At 44.3% G+C, this 15,865-nt stretch overlaps 1 protein-coding gene across 6 annotated transcripts in view; it reads left to right on the forward strand.

Annotated features, from left to right (window-relative positions):
• The first annotated feature begins 8,167 nt into the window (after nt 1-8,167).
• LOC125336251 (protein spinster homolog 2-like) overlaps nt 8,168-15,865 on the forward strand; it is a 135,271-nt gene continuing 127,573 nt past the window's right edge. For 4 of the 6 annotated variants that reach the window (XR_007207709.1, XR_007207708.1, XM_048324604.1 and 1 more), the window contains exon 1: nt 8,169-8,666. Coding sequence is in view for 3 of the 6 variants with exons in the window: in XM_048324604.1 (XP_048180561.1) it covers nt 8,372-8,666 (295 nt within the window). In the remaining 3 variants the exon portion in view is untranslated. Of the gene's footprint in view, nt 8,667-15,865 lie in introns of all 6 variants that reach the window. The other 2 variants (XR_007207710.1, XM_048324605.1) reach the window with 2 other exon arrangements.

Raw genomic sequence — 15,865 nt, forward strand, 5'->3', positions numbered from 1 at the left:
CTCTTATGTTAAAACAGACTGGAAAATGAAAATATTGCTTACAGAATATTCTGTGTCCTTTTGCTTTGTTATCAACTTGTTTTATTTTTATATTCCAAGTTATCAAAATTTGTCCTAAGGTAATAGTAAGTTTTTCGTAGCCTCTTTCTCAGTGAGTGGCTTTCTAGACTGTTACCGTTCTCTAACCCTTCTTTGTGAAAAAATCTCTGTTAAAACACCAAGCACTCAATGGCTATATTCTGTTTGCACACAAGAAAGATGACCCAGGTACATGAATCACAACCAACGTTTAGTTATGGGGTCAGCTCCCTTTGGTGTCAAAAATGATGCCTAATTTAAAGCTTCCCTTATTAGGATACAGGATTATTTGCACTAAGAAGTAGAAATTGCTAGTAATGTCCAGAGTTGCAGGTAACTTTCAAACTGGCAATACACATCCCTTTATTTAGCATCTATCTATTTTTTTTTCTTTCCCTTATCTCTCCATTCTATAAGAGGTAAGTTCAAATCTACCCACCCCTTACCCTATCCTACTTTACCTAGGCAGTAGATTAAGAACCTCATTCTTTCTCTTTCCTTTTAAGACATTAATGATCTGAGAATAGTTTGGATGTTCTTTCTCAGATTGCTCTCAAGTTTCCTGATCCTGACTACATTCAAACTGTGATCCCTTCAAAGCATCTCACTAGCACCTGCAACCGCTGCTACCTTGGGTAGAAACCTAGCTCAGCTTTCTAAATTCGGAGTAGCACTTTGGCTTTGAAGAAGGACTGCCTTTCTTTTGCTTTCTTTTTTATTTTAATGCTCATGGTATAGAATTTGCTGTGATACACAAAGAGCTCTTTGACAGATATTCTTGGTCTCTTTACAAGCTGGGCAGGGCAATCTACCAGTGAAGCAACTCCTGCATGTTCTGTTCTGTTTGATCAAGTGAATCAGTCTCCAGTGTGGACTTCAGAGCTTGAAACTGCTGAACTAAGTCTTGAACCACTAGGAATAACTGCTGGTTCCTTCCATCCTATCTACCTGGTTGTCAAATCCTGTCCCACAGAATTGTAGGCAACCATTCAGTCCCAGGATGTAATTTCTGGCAGCCTAGAAGGCTGCATTCCCAGTATCCTATTGTAAAACAAATGGCTTCACTGTAAATGCTGACAGGCATGAAAATTACTAAGTGTGAAATAAAATAATCCCCTCTTCGGAAAGCCCAGATTGACCCTTTGGGTGATGAGGTTATAGATGTATTTTGTTTAACTGAAAATGCTCCAGTCCACTTAGAGCCCTATAAATTCAAGTGACCCTGATGATGTAGTAACATAAAGCACATGATGTTATGAGACTGGGCTTGTAATTTTGGGGACAATATCTGGGACAATGAATGCTCAGCCCTAATTACAGCTTCTAGTATTAATCCAGAATTTTCAAAGTTGCTTGAGGAAATTTGGTCTTGAAATGAGTTAAGTCAATTCAACTGAGTAAACCACACAGTTAGAGCTGTACAGTTCCATCCTGTTCACTTTGTGTGACCTCATCTTTTACCTGTCCTCATGTGGGCAAAGCAAAGCAGTGGAACCATTTCTGTTAATGTTGTTTTTGCAAGGATCCCCTTCTCATGGCTTGAGCCCATCTGTAAGATTCCAGGAAGCTGTTTATGAATTGGTAACTTCTGGGTCTGTTCTTATTGTTTTGGGATTCCTCTGCTCCCACATGGATCTGGCAGTCCCTTCCTAAAATGCTGGGGTAGTGCAAGAATGCTATTTCTGTAGCTATCCATTCCACACTGGGTTCTTAAATGCTAGTTAATCAGACCTCAAGTATTTGGCTGTTCTGAGAAGTGGGACTAAAAGCAAAGATGCATCTTACCATCTGCAGAATCCGACTCCTCCAGCGGGCGGAGGCAGAAGTTCAGAGCCTACATCCTTCATTTAAACGGGACAAAACTTGCCAAAAATGTGGCATACTAGTAATTGTAATCCCTGCTGGGACCTGAGGTGAGACCACGAAATCCATTTATTTGGAGCATTAAGATTCCTCTGAGTATAATGAAGGCCAGGACTTCTAGAGATGGATCATGGCATTCAACAAACCTGAACATCAAAGGCCATTCGCTAAGAAATCACAAAGGCCAGTGGCAGCATTCGCCTCCTGTACCAACTTTCTCTGGGAGTGGAGAGAACAGGGTTGTTTGGAGTGCTCGGAGTATTTTTGGTGTGGGGTTTTTTTAGTTCTTTTCCCTTTAATTTGGTTTTGGTTGGCATGAGCTATTCTATGCCAGGCAGTCTGGAACACTACACAAATGTTGTAACTGAAAAATTCACAAATATTCCAGCATTTATGTAAGATTGTAGTGGAGGGTGAGAGCAGCTGTTTGTACTGTTGCAAAAGCTAAATGTTTTAATGGAAATACAGCTTCTTCTGAATGCAATTTATCTTTTCATGCACAACAGTATGAGGATCAGAAAAGAACTGGGCCTGGGGATGCCAGCTTCTGTTCATGGATTTTTTCTTTTGATTCACTCTCTTTGCCTCCCTCATGTTTCTGTTGAATTCAAGGAATTAAAACACTGCTACACTTTAAATATTAAGTCTAATTTGGCTTCTGAGAGATTTTAAAATTTCTGTGCATCTTGGGGCACTGTTTGTATTTTCTTTGCTTAATTAAATTGTTCTGGAAGTGCCATGGTCAGTGTCCAGAGCTCTCCTCAGTGAGACGGTCATATGTGAACGTGGAGGGAAATGGATGACCAGAAGGTTATTCACATCAATGAGTATTGAATGCATTAAACAGCGAGATCCAGAGGGTGGTCTCCAGAGGTAGTTCAGAGTAGAGAGCTTGTCTAAGAGAGTGACTGCTGGAAAACATGGAGATACGTGCTAATGTATATCCCCCTTCACTGCTTTGGGAGAGCTGCTTTATCCTTGTCACATCTCCCTGGTACGGCATCTCTCACAAGAACCCTTTGAGCTGGATGAGTTTGTAAATGCTACTGTGTAATATCAAGTGTCAGTAACACAGGTTAATTCAGCTGAGAAATTTGTGAAAAAAAACGAAGCCAAGAGATAACCATGGGCATGATGGGAATGTGGGTGTATAATTGCAGGGTTGTGATTCTTGTTCTACAGAGCTGCAATCTGTTTGAAGCCCAAGAATGCACAGTGCTAGAGACAGTTGTGTCTTCGTCCTGTGTTTTGCTCTCACAGCCTTGATGACCACCTGATGATACAACTCTACATGGAATTTGGTCGGTTTAAGGCTTATATCTGGATAACCCAAAATCTGGTGCTTGTGATCCTGTAGTGTAGTATTCTGTGTAGCTCTGTTTTTCTTAAGTGAGAAGCTGTGTGTCTCTGTGTGTCTTTGTTTGAGCTCTGATTTTGAATCAGATAAAACAAAACACAGGAAAAGGACAATAATAGCATTGAGTCATAATTATTTACAGTTGAACATGTTATACTGTTGTAGGCAGTTAGTGCTCCTGATAATGTTAGTGGCTACACTGGTGTACATTTTGGCAAAGCATTACTTCTGGGAGACTCCAGTCCTTTAACAGTTCTGGTTTAGAGATTGTTGTGACTTTCTGAAGGCAAAAAAGTGGGTTTTTTTTTCCAAGATTTTTATTAACTGAAGAAGAAATCTGGATTTTAAACAATCTGGGCTACAGATAATTTCCATTATTTCTAAAAGGGCAATGTGATATTCTCTTGATGGTCCAGTTCCTCAGCCTGTAGTAACTGCTTAAACTAGGTAAGGTCCAGCTTGGTTATCAACAGAGATCACATCTGGGTTTTGCCTTCCACAGGTGGTCCAACCCCCCATTCTTCTCTGCAAACAGCCATGTCCCCTTCGGAGAGAAGGTGGGAGTCTGGTCATAAGCTTCCTGCAGGCCAGGCACAGCCCCTGGACCAGCTACTGGACTATGTCACTGAAGTTAATATTGGTGCACTGGCAAATGTGAGTTTGTTTCCTCAAAGATAAGTTTTAGCTGTTGTCAAACAGAAGCACTTCTGCTCATGCTGACCCTCTCTAGAACTCTGGAGATGAGGAAAAATCAATAAGTGCAGACTAGGATAAACTAAAATAAACATTTTCAAGCTTTTAAGATACTAACAAAATACTTTTTCAGGAAGAAAATAATCCCTGAAGGGATAAGCTCCATTGACTGCACTGGGAGAGAGAAGGGCTACTAACAACTGAGTCTGTTCTTTCCACACTGAATACGCAGCCAGATGCCTACAAGTTCCCTCAGCACAGGACTAGTGCCTGGTTTGCTTTGGTCTCACCCGGACAGCGTTGTGTTTGTGGCCACTGGGACCAGACAGCGATGGGGAATGGGTTGAGGGGCTTTCAGAGACCAGGAAGGCTGCTGATTCTCTCTGTCCTACTAGTGCCTGTTAGCTCAATTCTGCAGGAACTGGCCAGAGCTCATTCTGGAGTGGAGACGACATGCATAATGTGGAAGAAGCAGAAAGATGAGCTAGCTGAGTTTAGACTTGCTTTTCAATGTATCCACACACCCCTTGGTAGTGATCCCAGTATGAAGGAGATTCCTAGCTTTCAGACAAAACATACAGTATTCAGTACCTAGGAAGATACTGTCCATCTTTATCACATGGGCTATGTGGACACTCCTGGTTTGCAGTCACCATTTCAAGACTAGGTTGCTGTCATGTGCTTTCCTAGGGGCTGTTCTCAGCTCAATCCAATGGCTGAAGTAGTTGCAGAAAATGCATGCTTGGTAAGCAGAGTAAGAACTTGTATCTTCAGGGCTAGGACTTCAACCCACCTAGCCTGACCTCCTGTATCATCAAATTACAGCCCATTCTCTCTGCAGGGAGTGCAATAGCTCATGCTGAATTCAATAATGCACTTTCTAGAAAGGCAATCAAACCTGGATCAAAGGACATAAAGGGATAGAGAATACACTCCTTCTTTAGCATTTTGTTCCAGAGGATATTCAGTCTGTAACAAATGTGAAACAGATGATTCATTAGAATTTTTCTAACTCCAGCTCTCAGCATTGTTCTGGTTCTTGCTATGTCTTTTCCCCCTTGATTAGAGCTCTTAAAACTGGCATTTTTCTCCCCATGTAGGAACTTGCACTGTGTAATCAAACTGCCTCTCAATACCCTGTAACAGCCAAGCCCAGCAATGTCCCTGAGCTAGAATCTGTGCTGTTCCTCTTAAAAGCTGTTCAGTTATATGATTCATCCTGCCAGTAAAGACCATTCTATCACACTTTTTCCAGTTCCCTCTGCTTTCCCTTTACATAAATCTCATGACATGAATGCACTGGCATCTTCTGTGTTTGTGAGTTTTCCATGTACAGTTGAAGGTGTTAGGGCTGGCTGCAAGACCCTGTGTGTGTCTGCGTAACTCACTGCCCAGCCAACGACTTTGTGCTGTATCTGTGGTTGTCTCTGAGCTGAAACTTCTCTCTGCATCAGAAATAAAAGGATGCTCTTGTAAGCTCCTTCAGCTTGGTATTGCATTGCTCCATGTTCAATGGCCATCAGAAGTCTGCCTGAACTTTGGAACATATATGTTGACCTTTAATAGTAAGTCGGTGTTTGGGATGGTTTTTTCTTTTCTTGGGGATTTGATGCATGGAGGTGGATTTGGAGAAGTCACTCCCCAGTCTTTTTAGGCAGTTATTCTAATGTGCATTAAGCCACCTTGGCTTCAGTCTTAGCTGTGTTTGTGTGCCTGATACTGGTTAAATGAAAAGGAAAAAAGAAATTAAACATCTGTTCCCTAAGAAAACTGTGTTTTCTTAGCTGCTTTCAGGAGAACCATCTGATCCAAAAGACTAAGGTCTTTAATTTTACCTTACCTTTTAATCTCATTGACATCTTCTGAACATTGTTTTCTGTGTGCAGAGCCTGGGGTAGACCAAGCAGTGAGAAAAATAGAGTAGAATAGACTGTGGCGCAGACCATTCATATCTGAGGGCTCCTGGACACTTTGCCTGCTCTCTGTGGAACTCCTTGAACCTGCAGTTCAGATATTTTTAGTGCCTGATATGTCTGATATGTTAAAAACCCCATGGGTTTTGCTTCCACTGCTAGGCAAGCTGGGTGGTCCTTATGAAGATGTTTCACTTCTTTTTTCCCTTTTTTTTTCCCTTATTTTTTTCCTTCCCTTTTTTGTTTCTTTTCCTTCTTTTCAGCTCTACCATTTTCTGTTGGTTTTGGTTGGTTTGTTTTTTGTTTGTTTGGTTGGTTTGGTTTTTTGTTTTTCCTTTTGGGCTATATAATGCATGAGCACTGCCACTTAACCAAATTAAGTACACCACTAGAATTCTGAAATTTGTGGGGATGTGTTTTGTCAATATAACTGTTCCCATATAGTCACATCTGAACTGCAGATGCTGCTATGGAGCAAAAAATGATTCCCTAGACTTCAACAAGTCAACCTGAACATAATCATTAAACCAGATACGTTGTTTCTGCTACCGAAATGAACTCTGGAACATCTGTGCAGACCCATTCCCAAAGTTAAAATGTCACCTCTCACTATTTGGGAGTGCCACGTATCCCCGGAAACGGTATTTGCTCCTTTCCTCAGCGGTATTGCACAAGCAGCCCTGAATTGCAGCTGACTCACCAAAAAGTGCCCTTTTCTCTGCTAGCATCCTGAGGGTTACGTTGGTGGTATCTCACCAGATTTCTGGCATAGTCTGGACCTGGTGTCATCGGTGGGTAGGGTGTGACACAGCCAGGTATGCCAAGCACACACACACGGGCTGTGCTGCGAGCAACTCTGTGTTCCTCAGAGAAAGGCAGTGGGGATTCGTTTAAATACCCCAGAGACAAAGGCTTTAATCACGACACATTTTCTTAGGTAAGATCAACAAACTGAGAGGAATCTGAAATTGTAACATGCTGGTTTTGGACATGCGTTGGCTCTCCAGCAGTCTTTTTATTTCTCTGGTTTTAGTTACCTTTTGTAGTTTTATGACAGGTATGACAGGCTGGAGCCACTCTGGTTGTGAACACTTTTATCTCTTTGAAGATTCTCCTTTTGAAATTAAATGTTTGTTGGCCATTCTTAGCTCAAAGGTGAAACTTTATAGGGAGTGGGATGGAACTGTTTGCAGTGGGGGGAACTCCAGAGCAATTTTACTTCCTTTGAAGATGTGTGTTGTTTGTGAAACTACTTCTGTGCAGTAGGAAAATCATCTGGGGCCGAGCAGGAAGTTGCGAGGTTGGTGGCACATCCCAGTGTGCCCTTGCCCTCCATCACACTGCCCCTTCCCTGCCAGCCCGTGTGACTGGACACAGCTCTGGGCACCCAGGATAGGCAAGGAGAACTTTTGTACAGATTTATTCTTAAACTCACATCTGAGGGTGGGCCTGCACAGCCCACATGGAGTTGATTGTTGGGTACAAGCCGGTAGTGCTGGAGCCATTGGTTTTGTTTGGGGGGTTTGGTTTTTTTCCAGCTACCTCTACAGTTCCACCCGTGTGTTTGAAGCCCGTTGTGCAGTGCTGAAGAATAATAAAGGTAGATAAAGGGATTTCATTACTCGGTCCCACTGCGCTGGTGACTCCGAGTAGGTAAGACCTGGACTCTCCCGGGCTGAGGGGCTGAGGTGAGCTGAGGAGGAACCCCCTCATAGCCGGGCTGAGGGGACCACCTGAGGGCCAAGCTGAGGTGGGCAGAGGAAAAACCTCCTCATGCCCGGGCCGGGCTGGGCTGAGGGGGGGATCCCCTCAGGGCCGAGCTGAAGTTTCTGAGGAACCGCCTATCATGGCCGGTCTGAGGGGGGCTGAGGGAGAACCCGCTGGCTGGGCTGAGGGATCCCCTTAGGGCACATGGAGGGGGCTGAAGGGTCACCCTCTGGGCGACACTGAAAACAGCTGAGGCGCCGACCTGAGGCGGCTGACGGACCTCTCGGGGCCGGTCTGAGGAGGGATGAGGAGCCGCCCTGAGGCGGGCTGAGGGGACACCCCTACGGGCTGGTCCGCCGACGGCTGAGGGGCCGCTGTGGAGCACGGCTGACGGGACACCCGTAAGGGGCGCTTCAAGGGCGGCTTAGGGTCCGCCCCCCTGGACCGCCCCGGGCCGGGCTCACGGACTCCTCGGGGCCGCGGGGGCGGGGCGCGCACGGCCGCTGAGGCGGGGCGGGGCGGGGGCAGGGGCGGAGCCTTCCCCGGGCCCCGCCCCGCGGGCCCCGGCCCCGCCCGGGCTGTCAGAGCCGGCCTGTCCCGGGCAGGCTCGGGGCGACCGCGGGATGCGGCGCTGAGCGCTCTCCGCTCGCTCTCTCCGTCCGTCCGTTCGTCCGTCCGTCCGTCAGTCAGTCAGTCAGTCAGTCAGTCAGTCAGTCACCCCGCCCGGGCTCCCGCACGCCGAGATTCCCTCCCGCAGCCCATGATGTGCCTGGAAAGCGACGGCTCCTCCGGCAGCAGCCCGGGCTGCGGCGGGCGGCTCCGAGCCGGCGACGAAGAGGAGGAGGAGGACGGCGAGCGGGGCTGCTGCGGCCGGGGCGCCGAGGGAGAGGTGCAGACCCTGTCGGGCAGGATGAACCCACCGGCGGCCGGCAAGCACCCCGACCGCCCCTCCGCCCTCCGCAAGGCGCCGAGCGTCGGCCGGGCCCGGGTAGCGGCCGCCGGCATCCTCAGTGTGGGCAACGTGCTCAACTACCTGGACCGGTACACGGTGGCAGGTGAGCGCATCCGCGGCTGTGAGGGCATCCCCCGCCGCCCGGCGACAGCCCTGCCCGGGCACGGTACAGCCGCCGCCGTCCCCAGGGTTGTCCCGGGCTGGGGTCAACGGGGCTCGCCCGCCGTGCCGGGGCTGGAGGAGGGATGGCGTGAGGGATGCGGCGCGGCCGGTGCCCATTGTGCGGCCCTTCCGGTATTGTTCTCTAGTTTGTCTGAATTTTATCGAAGATAAGAGAAGCGCCCTTTGTTTGTCTGGGCTCGATGGAGGAATCGGTGCTCGATGGGATTCGGGAGGGACCGGCGCCTGCATCGCGGGCAGAGCGGGGGGCGCTCGGCGAGGTTCGGGGGTGATGGCAGACGCGTTATCGATCCCGGCACAGGGTGAACGCTGCGGGCGACAGGTGCAGCTGCGGCCGGAGAGACAGTCTGATGCCAAAGGGGGGGAGACGGGCATGCGAGCGCGGTGTGTCCTTGGGTGAAAATCGCAGCGAAGCAAACCCCCTTTGCTTTGTTTCTGCGGAGTGCGTCCAGCCTGGAACACCCGGCTGCCCTTCAGCCCTGTGCCAAGGAGGGTCCCTTCCCTGCAGAACTCCCGAGCAGGTGACAGCAGAGCCGGCAGGAGCGGGCGCAGGAGGAGCAGCTAGGCAGCCGCAGTGCACTTTGCAAAGCTCGGTTTTCTTGAGGTAAACACTTAAAATCATGCGCTGATGGATGCATGACCAGCTGTACTCCGTGAACCACTATGTTCCTCAGTACTTACTACTACTGTGAAGCGAAGCTCCAAAACAAATGTCTGTTTGCATGTTTACTGTGCCATCCCTAGAGCAGACTCCTTGTTTATTCTTGTCAGGCAATAACAGCAGGGAAGAAGATCATCACTGAACTTTTTCTAATTAGAAACGAAGTAGGCTTGTTGGTAATCAACTGTCTCATGTCATTAGAATATAATACATATTCTCTGTTTGGCAATACTGATAATTTTATCTTCAGAGCTTACAAAGGGGTTTGTGCATGTATAAATTTTTCTCTATGCATATATATGTTTTAATCACTAGGACTCAATGTGGTGTTAAGCAAATCCGATTATTTGTTTATAGTGCATTAAAATAATATATGTTTGTAGGGCAGTAATAGAGAGCAAGGGACATAAATCTAAGTCACTTTTGTCAGAATAAGTTGGCCAGGTTGTATTTATTTTGTCTGGAGTAAGTAGATGGGGAGGATTAGATGGAATATTTAGCTGTCACTGTTGTGGCTTTTTTGTTTTTCTTTTTAGATGTGGCTTGTTCCTTCAGGAAATGTAAAAGGCCAGTATTGGGAGATACTGAGTACTTGGCTGGTAATCAATCTGTTACAGAAGGAAGCTTGAAGATACAAGGTTAACCTGTTATTATTGAAGGAAATTGTAGTGTGTTCCCTTGCCCTCAAATACCTCTCTAGTAGACAGTTTTACTACAAAGCACCTTTAATACATGGAAAGTTTCCTTTTTAGGAAGCTATTCCCCGCCTCGTGCATTCTTTAAAAAAAAAAAAAAAATCACATCTAGTTCACCTATTTGATCTAGCACTTCCACCAAGACCTTTGTCATCTGATTTTTCTGCCTGCAAGAAGTGAAAGCATCTTCTTTTCTGGAAAGGCTGGAAGGTGCCTGACCAAGCAGAAGATAAAAATGCCTGCCTACTGTAATGTGGCATTGCCAGTCTCAGTGCTATAATTGCTGATATTTCAAGGACAAGCTCTGATTTTACTGTGCTCAATAACTGCCCTGTGCAATTTATCTGTTAACACTCAGTTTGATATCAAAGGTTTAAGATCTCAGACATCAGACTTGCCTTTGGGGACAGAATCAAACTTTGCATGGGCTTTTTGTCTTCTGTCAATTGGTATTTACTTTTCAAACCGGTGTTCTATAAAGTGCTAATCTAAAACATGGAATAATTTAAATCCAGTGTAATAGAAGAGTTGTGGTAATAAAAATTATATGTTTTGAGCTCAAAACTGACTTGATTATAAAGTCTTCTCTAAAAGTAATCTTTACTTTTGTGTTTTGAGTCTTAGTGTATACCACATGCTTATGTGATGTGCACTTGCAGATGAATCAAGCTAGCACTTTGAATATTCAGCTCATGTCTCAAGACAGGTAATAATTAGTAAATACAACTCTCCAGACCTTCAAAGTACATTTCAAATATGAATCGTTGCAGCAACGTAATAAGAGATTTTAACACCAGCCACATTATGGCAGGGGAAGTAGCATCAGAAGTTACGATTTACCTAAGGCCAGTGGACTGTTGTGAGAACTGGAACTAATTTCTGGTTCCAGCTCTATGTGAAACAAGTGTTAGAAGAGTGGCAGTACCAATGGAAACTGGTTCCTGAGGATCTGTCTCTAGGGTGATCCCTGCTGTGGATTCTCTGACGTCAAATAATAGTTGACCTTTGTCATTAACCTTTCTCGTCTTATAAGAGTCTTGCATCTACCCAACCATTTTTTTTAAATGAAAGTGTTGGAAGCTTTGGGACTTCTTCCTGCTGTCAAATTTAGTCAAAAGCAGGTCAGTGGCCTCAAAAGCAATTAGCAGGCAGCTGACAGACAGACATAAGCAAACAGAGTATCCAGCTGTATGGGCACGATACTCCAAGTACATCTTCTGTCTTACTTGAGAACTTGGTTGCAATCATTTTGGTTTTCCAAAAAGTATAAGAAAAAGCAAGTATATATTTCCTGTATATATATATATATAAAACAAGTGTATGCAAGTATGTATTTACTTACTGGGGAAAAAAAGATCATATACAGAATTATTTCCAGATGTAATTTCCCGAGTATCTTCCACTATTTTCTAACATATCCTCACAGAAGCTGGATAGTATGTATCCAGTCATACATAAGATGCAAGAGCATCTTATATAATAGAAAGAACTAGGCTGACCTCTCCTATAGCACATCTTGCCCTTAAAAGATTTTGCATTGCTACAAAGCAAACAGCAAATATGGTATTTCTTGGTGTTTACACTCTGGACACATAAACATTGTAAATAATGAGTTGTTCTTGGGTGATCGTTTTTTTCAAGTCCAACACACAAGGAAGTAGCTGTCTGTTTTCCTGGTTTTGGTTTAATGGCTTCCCAGCATGGACTAAATGACTTTATGATGGGATGTGTGTTTTTGGTATCTGGGACAGAGCTTGAGTGCAGTTTCCAAGATACAGGGCATACACAGCTTCACACCTAACACAAAATTTGCAGCTTTTTTGGGAGTACATGATGAAAATGGGCCTGACCGCAGAGGACTGGCCTGTTTCTTATGGTTTAAGAATAAGTTTCTTCCAGTACTTAAAAATAAAGTGTCTGCACAGCAGTAGTGGATATTTCAATAAGGTCCTTACGTTTACAAAGACTTGGAAATTTCCAGTGCATGTGGAGTATGTTGGAATATACTGATATTTGGGAGAAGCTGTCCCAGACAAAAAGTGCGAGTGCTTCTATTGTGGCTCTTGTAAAGAAAAGATTGAAAACTCAATCAGTGCTGAGCATTACCAACTTGAAGGGAAATGATCCTCTGCAATTTTCTTAATAGGTCTTTGATCATACTGAAAACAGTTGCCTGTGGAAAAAGCTGTGATATTTTGCTGCTATTAGGATAGCAAAGAGTAAGGACAAGGGGAAAACAAAAGTAATTAAACCATTGTAGATTGCCTGTGAAACTGCAGCATTTCAGCCATCCAATGATGCTGGGACATATCTTCTTCCTTAATGAAGTTTTGGGAAAAGTCATCTTGCCTTCAGAAGCTTGGAATGTGGTTTCACAATTATACCATGGGTGACCTTTTACTGTGCCTGCTGTTGACAATGAAAATATTCTTGCTTCATTAGGGTGTCACCTCCACCTTCTAATTCAGACGCTACTTCCTGGCATTTCTGTAGTGCTTTAATTTAAAGGTAATGATTTAATTAAGCTGGAGAACTACCCAGCAAAGTAAATGAGTCTCACTATCCCACTACAGAAGGGGAAACCAAGTTGCAGAATGTTGGTGATTTGCCTGTGGTAATGGAGTTACTGGCAGAGCCTTGGCTAGTATCACTTCATCCTTGAGGATCTCCATCCCTGTCACACAGTAATGTCACAGACTTTGGTCTGCTGGTTTTGTCCTTTAAATGTCTGCAACTTGCTAATAACCATATTTGTGTTAATTAGCCTCTCATTACAACACATAGTTGCAAATCAAATGCCATTCTTTGAAGATACATACATGCAAATGATCATTGAAAGTTGAAAGTCAAGTTTACAACTATGTAGTACAGACTCCAGCTGAAGGGTTAGGAAAGGTTCAGCACTGACTCTCAAGACATTCAAGAGGTTGTGAGCCAAAACTGCTTCTTTTTACTTATGAGCTCACATTTCTGATAGTAACATAGTGCCCCATTGAGTGTTTCTAAGTGAATGTCTAAGTGAATGTAGTCAGAGAACTCACATGGAATGGGATAAAAAAGAGCCTCTTCTCCCCTTGTAACAAGACCATGCTCAGGGCTTATGGCTTCAGGGAGAAAACTATTAAGAGGCAGTGCAAGCTCTTCCTTTTTTTTTTTTTTTATCACTTTGAGCTAATCTTAACCCAGCAGGACACAGCTCTGGAAGGACTGTTATGCTGGAAATTATTAGAAAATAATACTGACAGAATGCACTTGAGCCAGCAGTGCCACCAGCTCACACATGTGAGCATTTGTGAAAGGATGACAGTGTTTTACTTGGACAGCAGGGACCTGCTACTGACTCAAAATTCAACAGGTCCTGCACTGGGAGCAGAAGTTAGAATTGAACCTCATGCACTTCAAAAGCAGGAGACAGCAAGTGTTCTACAGCACAATGACAGGGACTGTGCAGTAGCATCTTGTTCTCTAGTGTTGTGTTTTCCCTGTGTGATGGGCTTTATTGCAAAGGCTGCTGCTTCCTGTTTGCTGGTTCTTATGCGAGTTGGCAGGATTTGTTCCAGAGTATTTTACATTTCAAGTGAAGTGTTATTATGTTTAATCATAGTATTTTTTCTTCCTTGTGCTGTAGGTTTGCCAGATACTAACTATCTTTGTTATTATGTGCAGATTTTCCTGTTTGACTCTGAGATCCTCTTTCATACATGTTGATTAATTTTATCCCCAAAGCATCCAAGTCATTGCAGCCAGACAATGTGGCCTTTATTACATGGAGTTAATATACTCATAAATATTGAGTGTGTTCTTAAGAATAATGTGATGATCTTATTAGTCCCTTGATCTCTGTGACTGTCAATACCAGAAGCTTTGTGAAAAAGCTTCTCTTGTCAAAATTGTGGGAAATCTGTAATCATTCCTTCAGACTTTTCAAATACCATACCAAGCTGCAATAGAGTTAATTTCTATCAGGGAATTTGTGTAAAAAAAGGGAATAACTGAGAACATTTACTCTTCATTTCTTCTGGTACACTGTGCATGAGAAGCAAATAAGCTGCTGATGACGTAGCATGGTGGGTTATAAATTTGAACAGACGTTGTTAAAAACTGGTGACTTTTCCTGTAACATAAAATCCCATAGCTCTTGCTTGGTCTTTCAACTGCTGAGGAACTTGTGGTTGAAAGGTTCTATAATGTATCACCTATATCAAATAACATTTGCAAAGTTCCTTATAACTATCAGGAAAAGCTCCTGGTACCTCTTCAGGAGATTCAGCAGGAAACCATGATTTTATATGACAGATAAAAGTTAGGAACTCCAGAGATCAGAATTCTTCTGAGTTGCTTGTTTGCATCATTGTTGTTTGACGTGTATTATGGACCAGGACATTGTCGTGCAGCTTCTGTGGAATCAGGTGGTACACCCAAGGTACTTACAATCCACATCTATCTCCATATCTCCAAGATATATCAGAGAGCTGTAGGCCAAAGATGGAGAGACTGAGGGAGACGAAACAGCATTTGTTAGTGTGAGAGGCCCTACAAGATAAGCAGATGTGGCTTTTTGGTAGGCAGTATAGCCAAGTGGTGAGGAGGGAGTTGAGGGAAGAAAAGGGCAGATTTCAGCAAGAGTTTACAAACAGCATCTACCAAACATGATAAGCATCACAGGAGAAAGGATGAAGTTGACTGTTGGAAATGGACAAAGGAGGATGATGCCCTTCTGCCTGAGAGAGTTTTGTGGAAATTGCACTATGGGTGTAGGGTGATGAGTGCTCTAGAAAAAGTAATGTGTGCACAAAATGAGTTGTACAAAGAACCTGTGAAGTGCCTAAGGCGCCACGGAAGTTAATGGGAGTTGAGCAAAATGGGCTTGGGCTCAGAGCCCAGAGAGGTGTAAGTGAGGTGAACAACACATCATGGTTTCCAGAGAAGTTTGGGTACAGATTTGGCATGGACCTCTCCTGTAAATTGCATTTTTGGTGAACTGGTCTGAAATTCTTGGTCTGAAAATCAAGAGGCAAATCTGAGACAGGTAAGGGCAAAATAAGAGAAAGGAACCCCCAAACAACCCAAACGAAACAACAACCCCCCAAGTCGTTACGACTGAGTTCTTAACTACTCATGCCTGCTTTGACTTTGGTGCTGTAAAACAGCTAACCCTGTGATTCATCGACTGGACAAGTACCCTACCTAGAACTGCTGAACTGCCAAGTACAGCAGGCATCTCATGCATGGTTTTTCTTTTCTTGACACATCTGCTGTCATTGTTATTTTGTGTGTGTTTCTGTCTGATGTAACCCAGCTATTTCTGTAGAGTTGCAGGGAAAGGAAGTGAAAGGGAGGGAGCACTAATATCTGTGCTCCTGGTTTTACAACAGTATATACAAAATCAGGAGAGTGACTGAAGGGATGTAGAATCCTTCCCACTTGTAGTCATGACTGGACCTGTCACCAGTCAGGAGCAGCTGAAAGTTTCTTCTGGAAGGCTCTTGAACGAGCTGTTCAGGTTGCTCTGGTGGCTCTTTCCACTTTTCATTGTGCTGTGTGTTTCATGGAAGCCTCTGCACAAGGCATGGCTGGAACCACCACATTATCTCTCACTTATGACAGAGTAAGGAATGGAGTTCTTCTGTCCGGCTGAACTTTCTAGACAGCAGTGGAGCACGTCGTGAGAGCAACATTGCTGCTCCCACCTATTCTGTACTTCTGGTTTTGAGGGCATAAGTATCAATGATCCTTCTCAAGAACTGATCTCCTGCCACAACTGAA

Source organism: Corvus hawaiiensis, chromosome 20 (genome assembly GCF_020740725.1).
Source record: "Corvus hawaiiensis isolate bCorHaw1 chromosome 20, bCorHaw1.pri.cur, whole genome shotgun sequence".
Taxonomy (NCBI): Eukaryota; Metazoa; Chordata; class Aves; order Passeriformes; family Corvidae; genus Corvus; species Corvus hawaiiensis.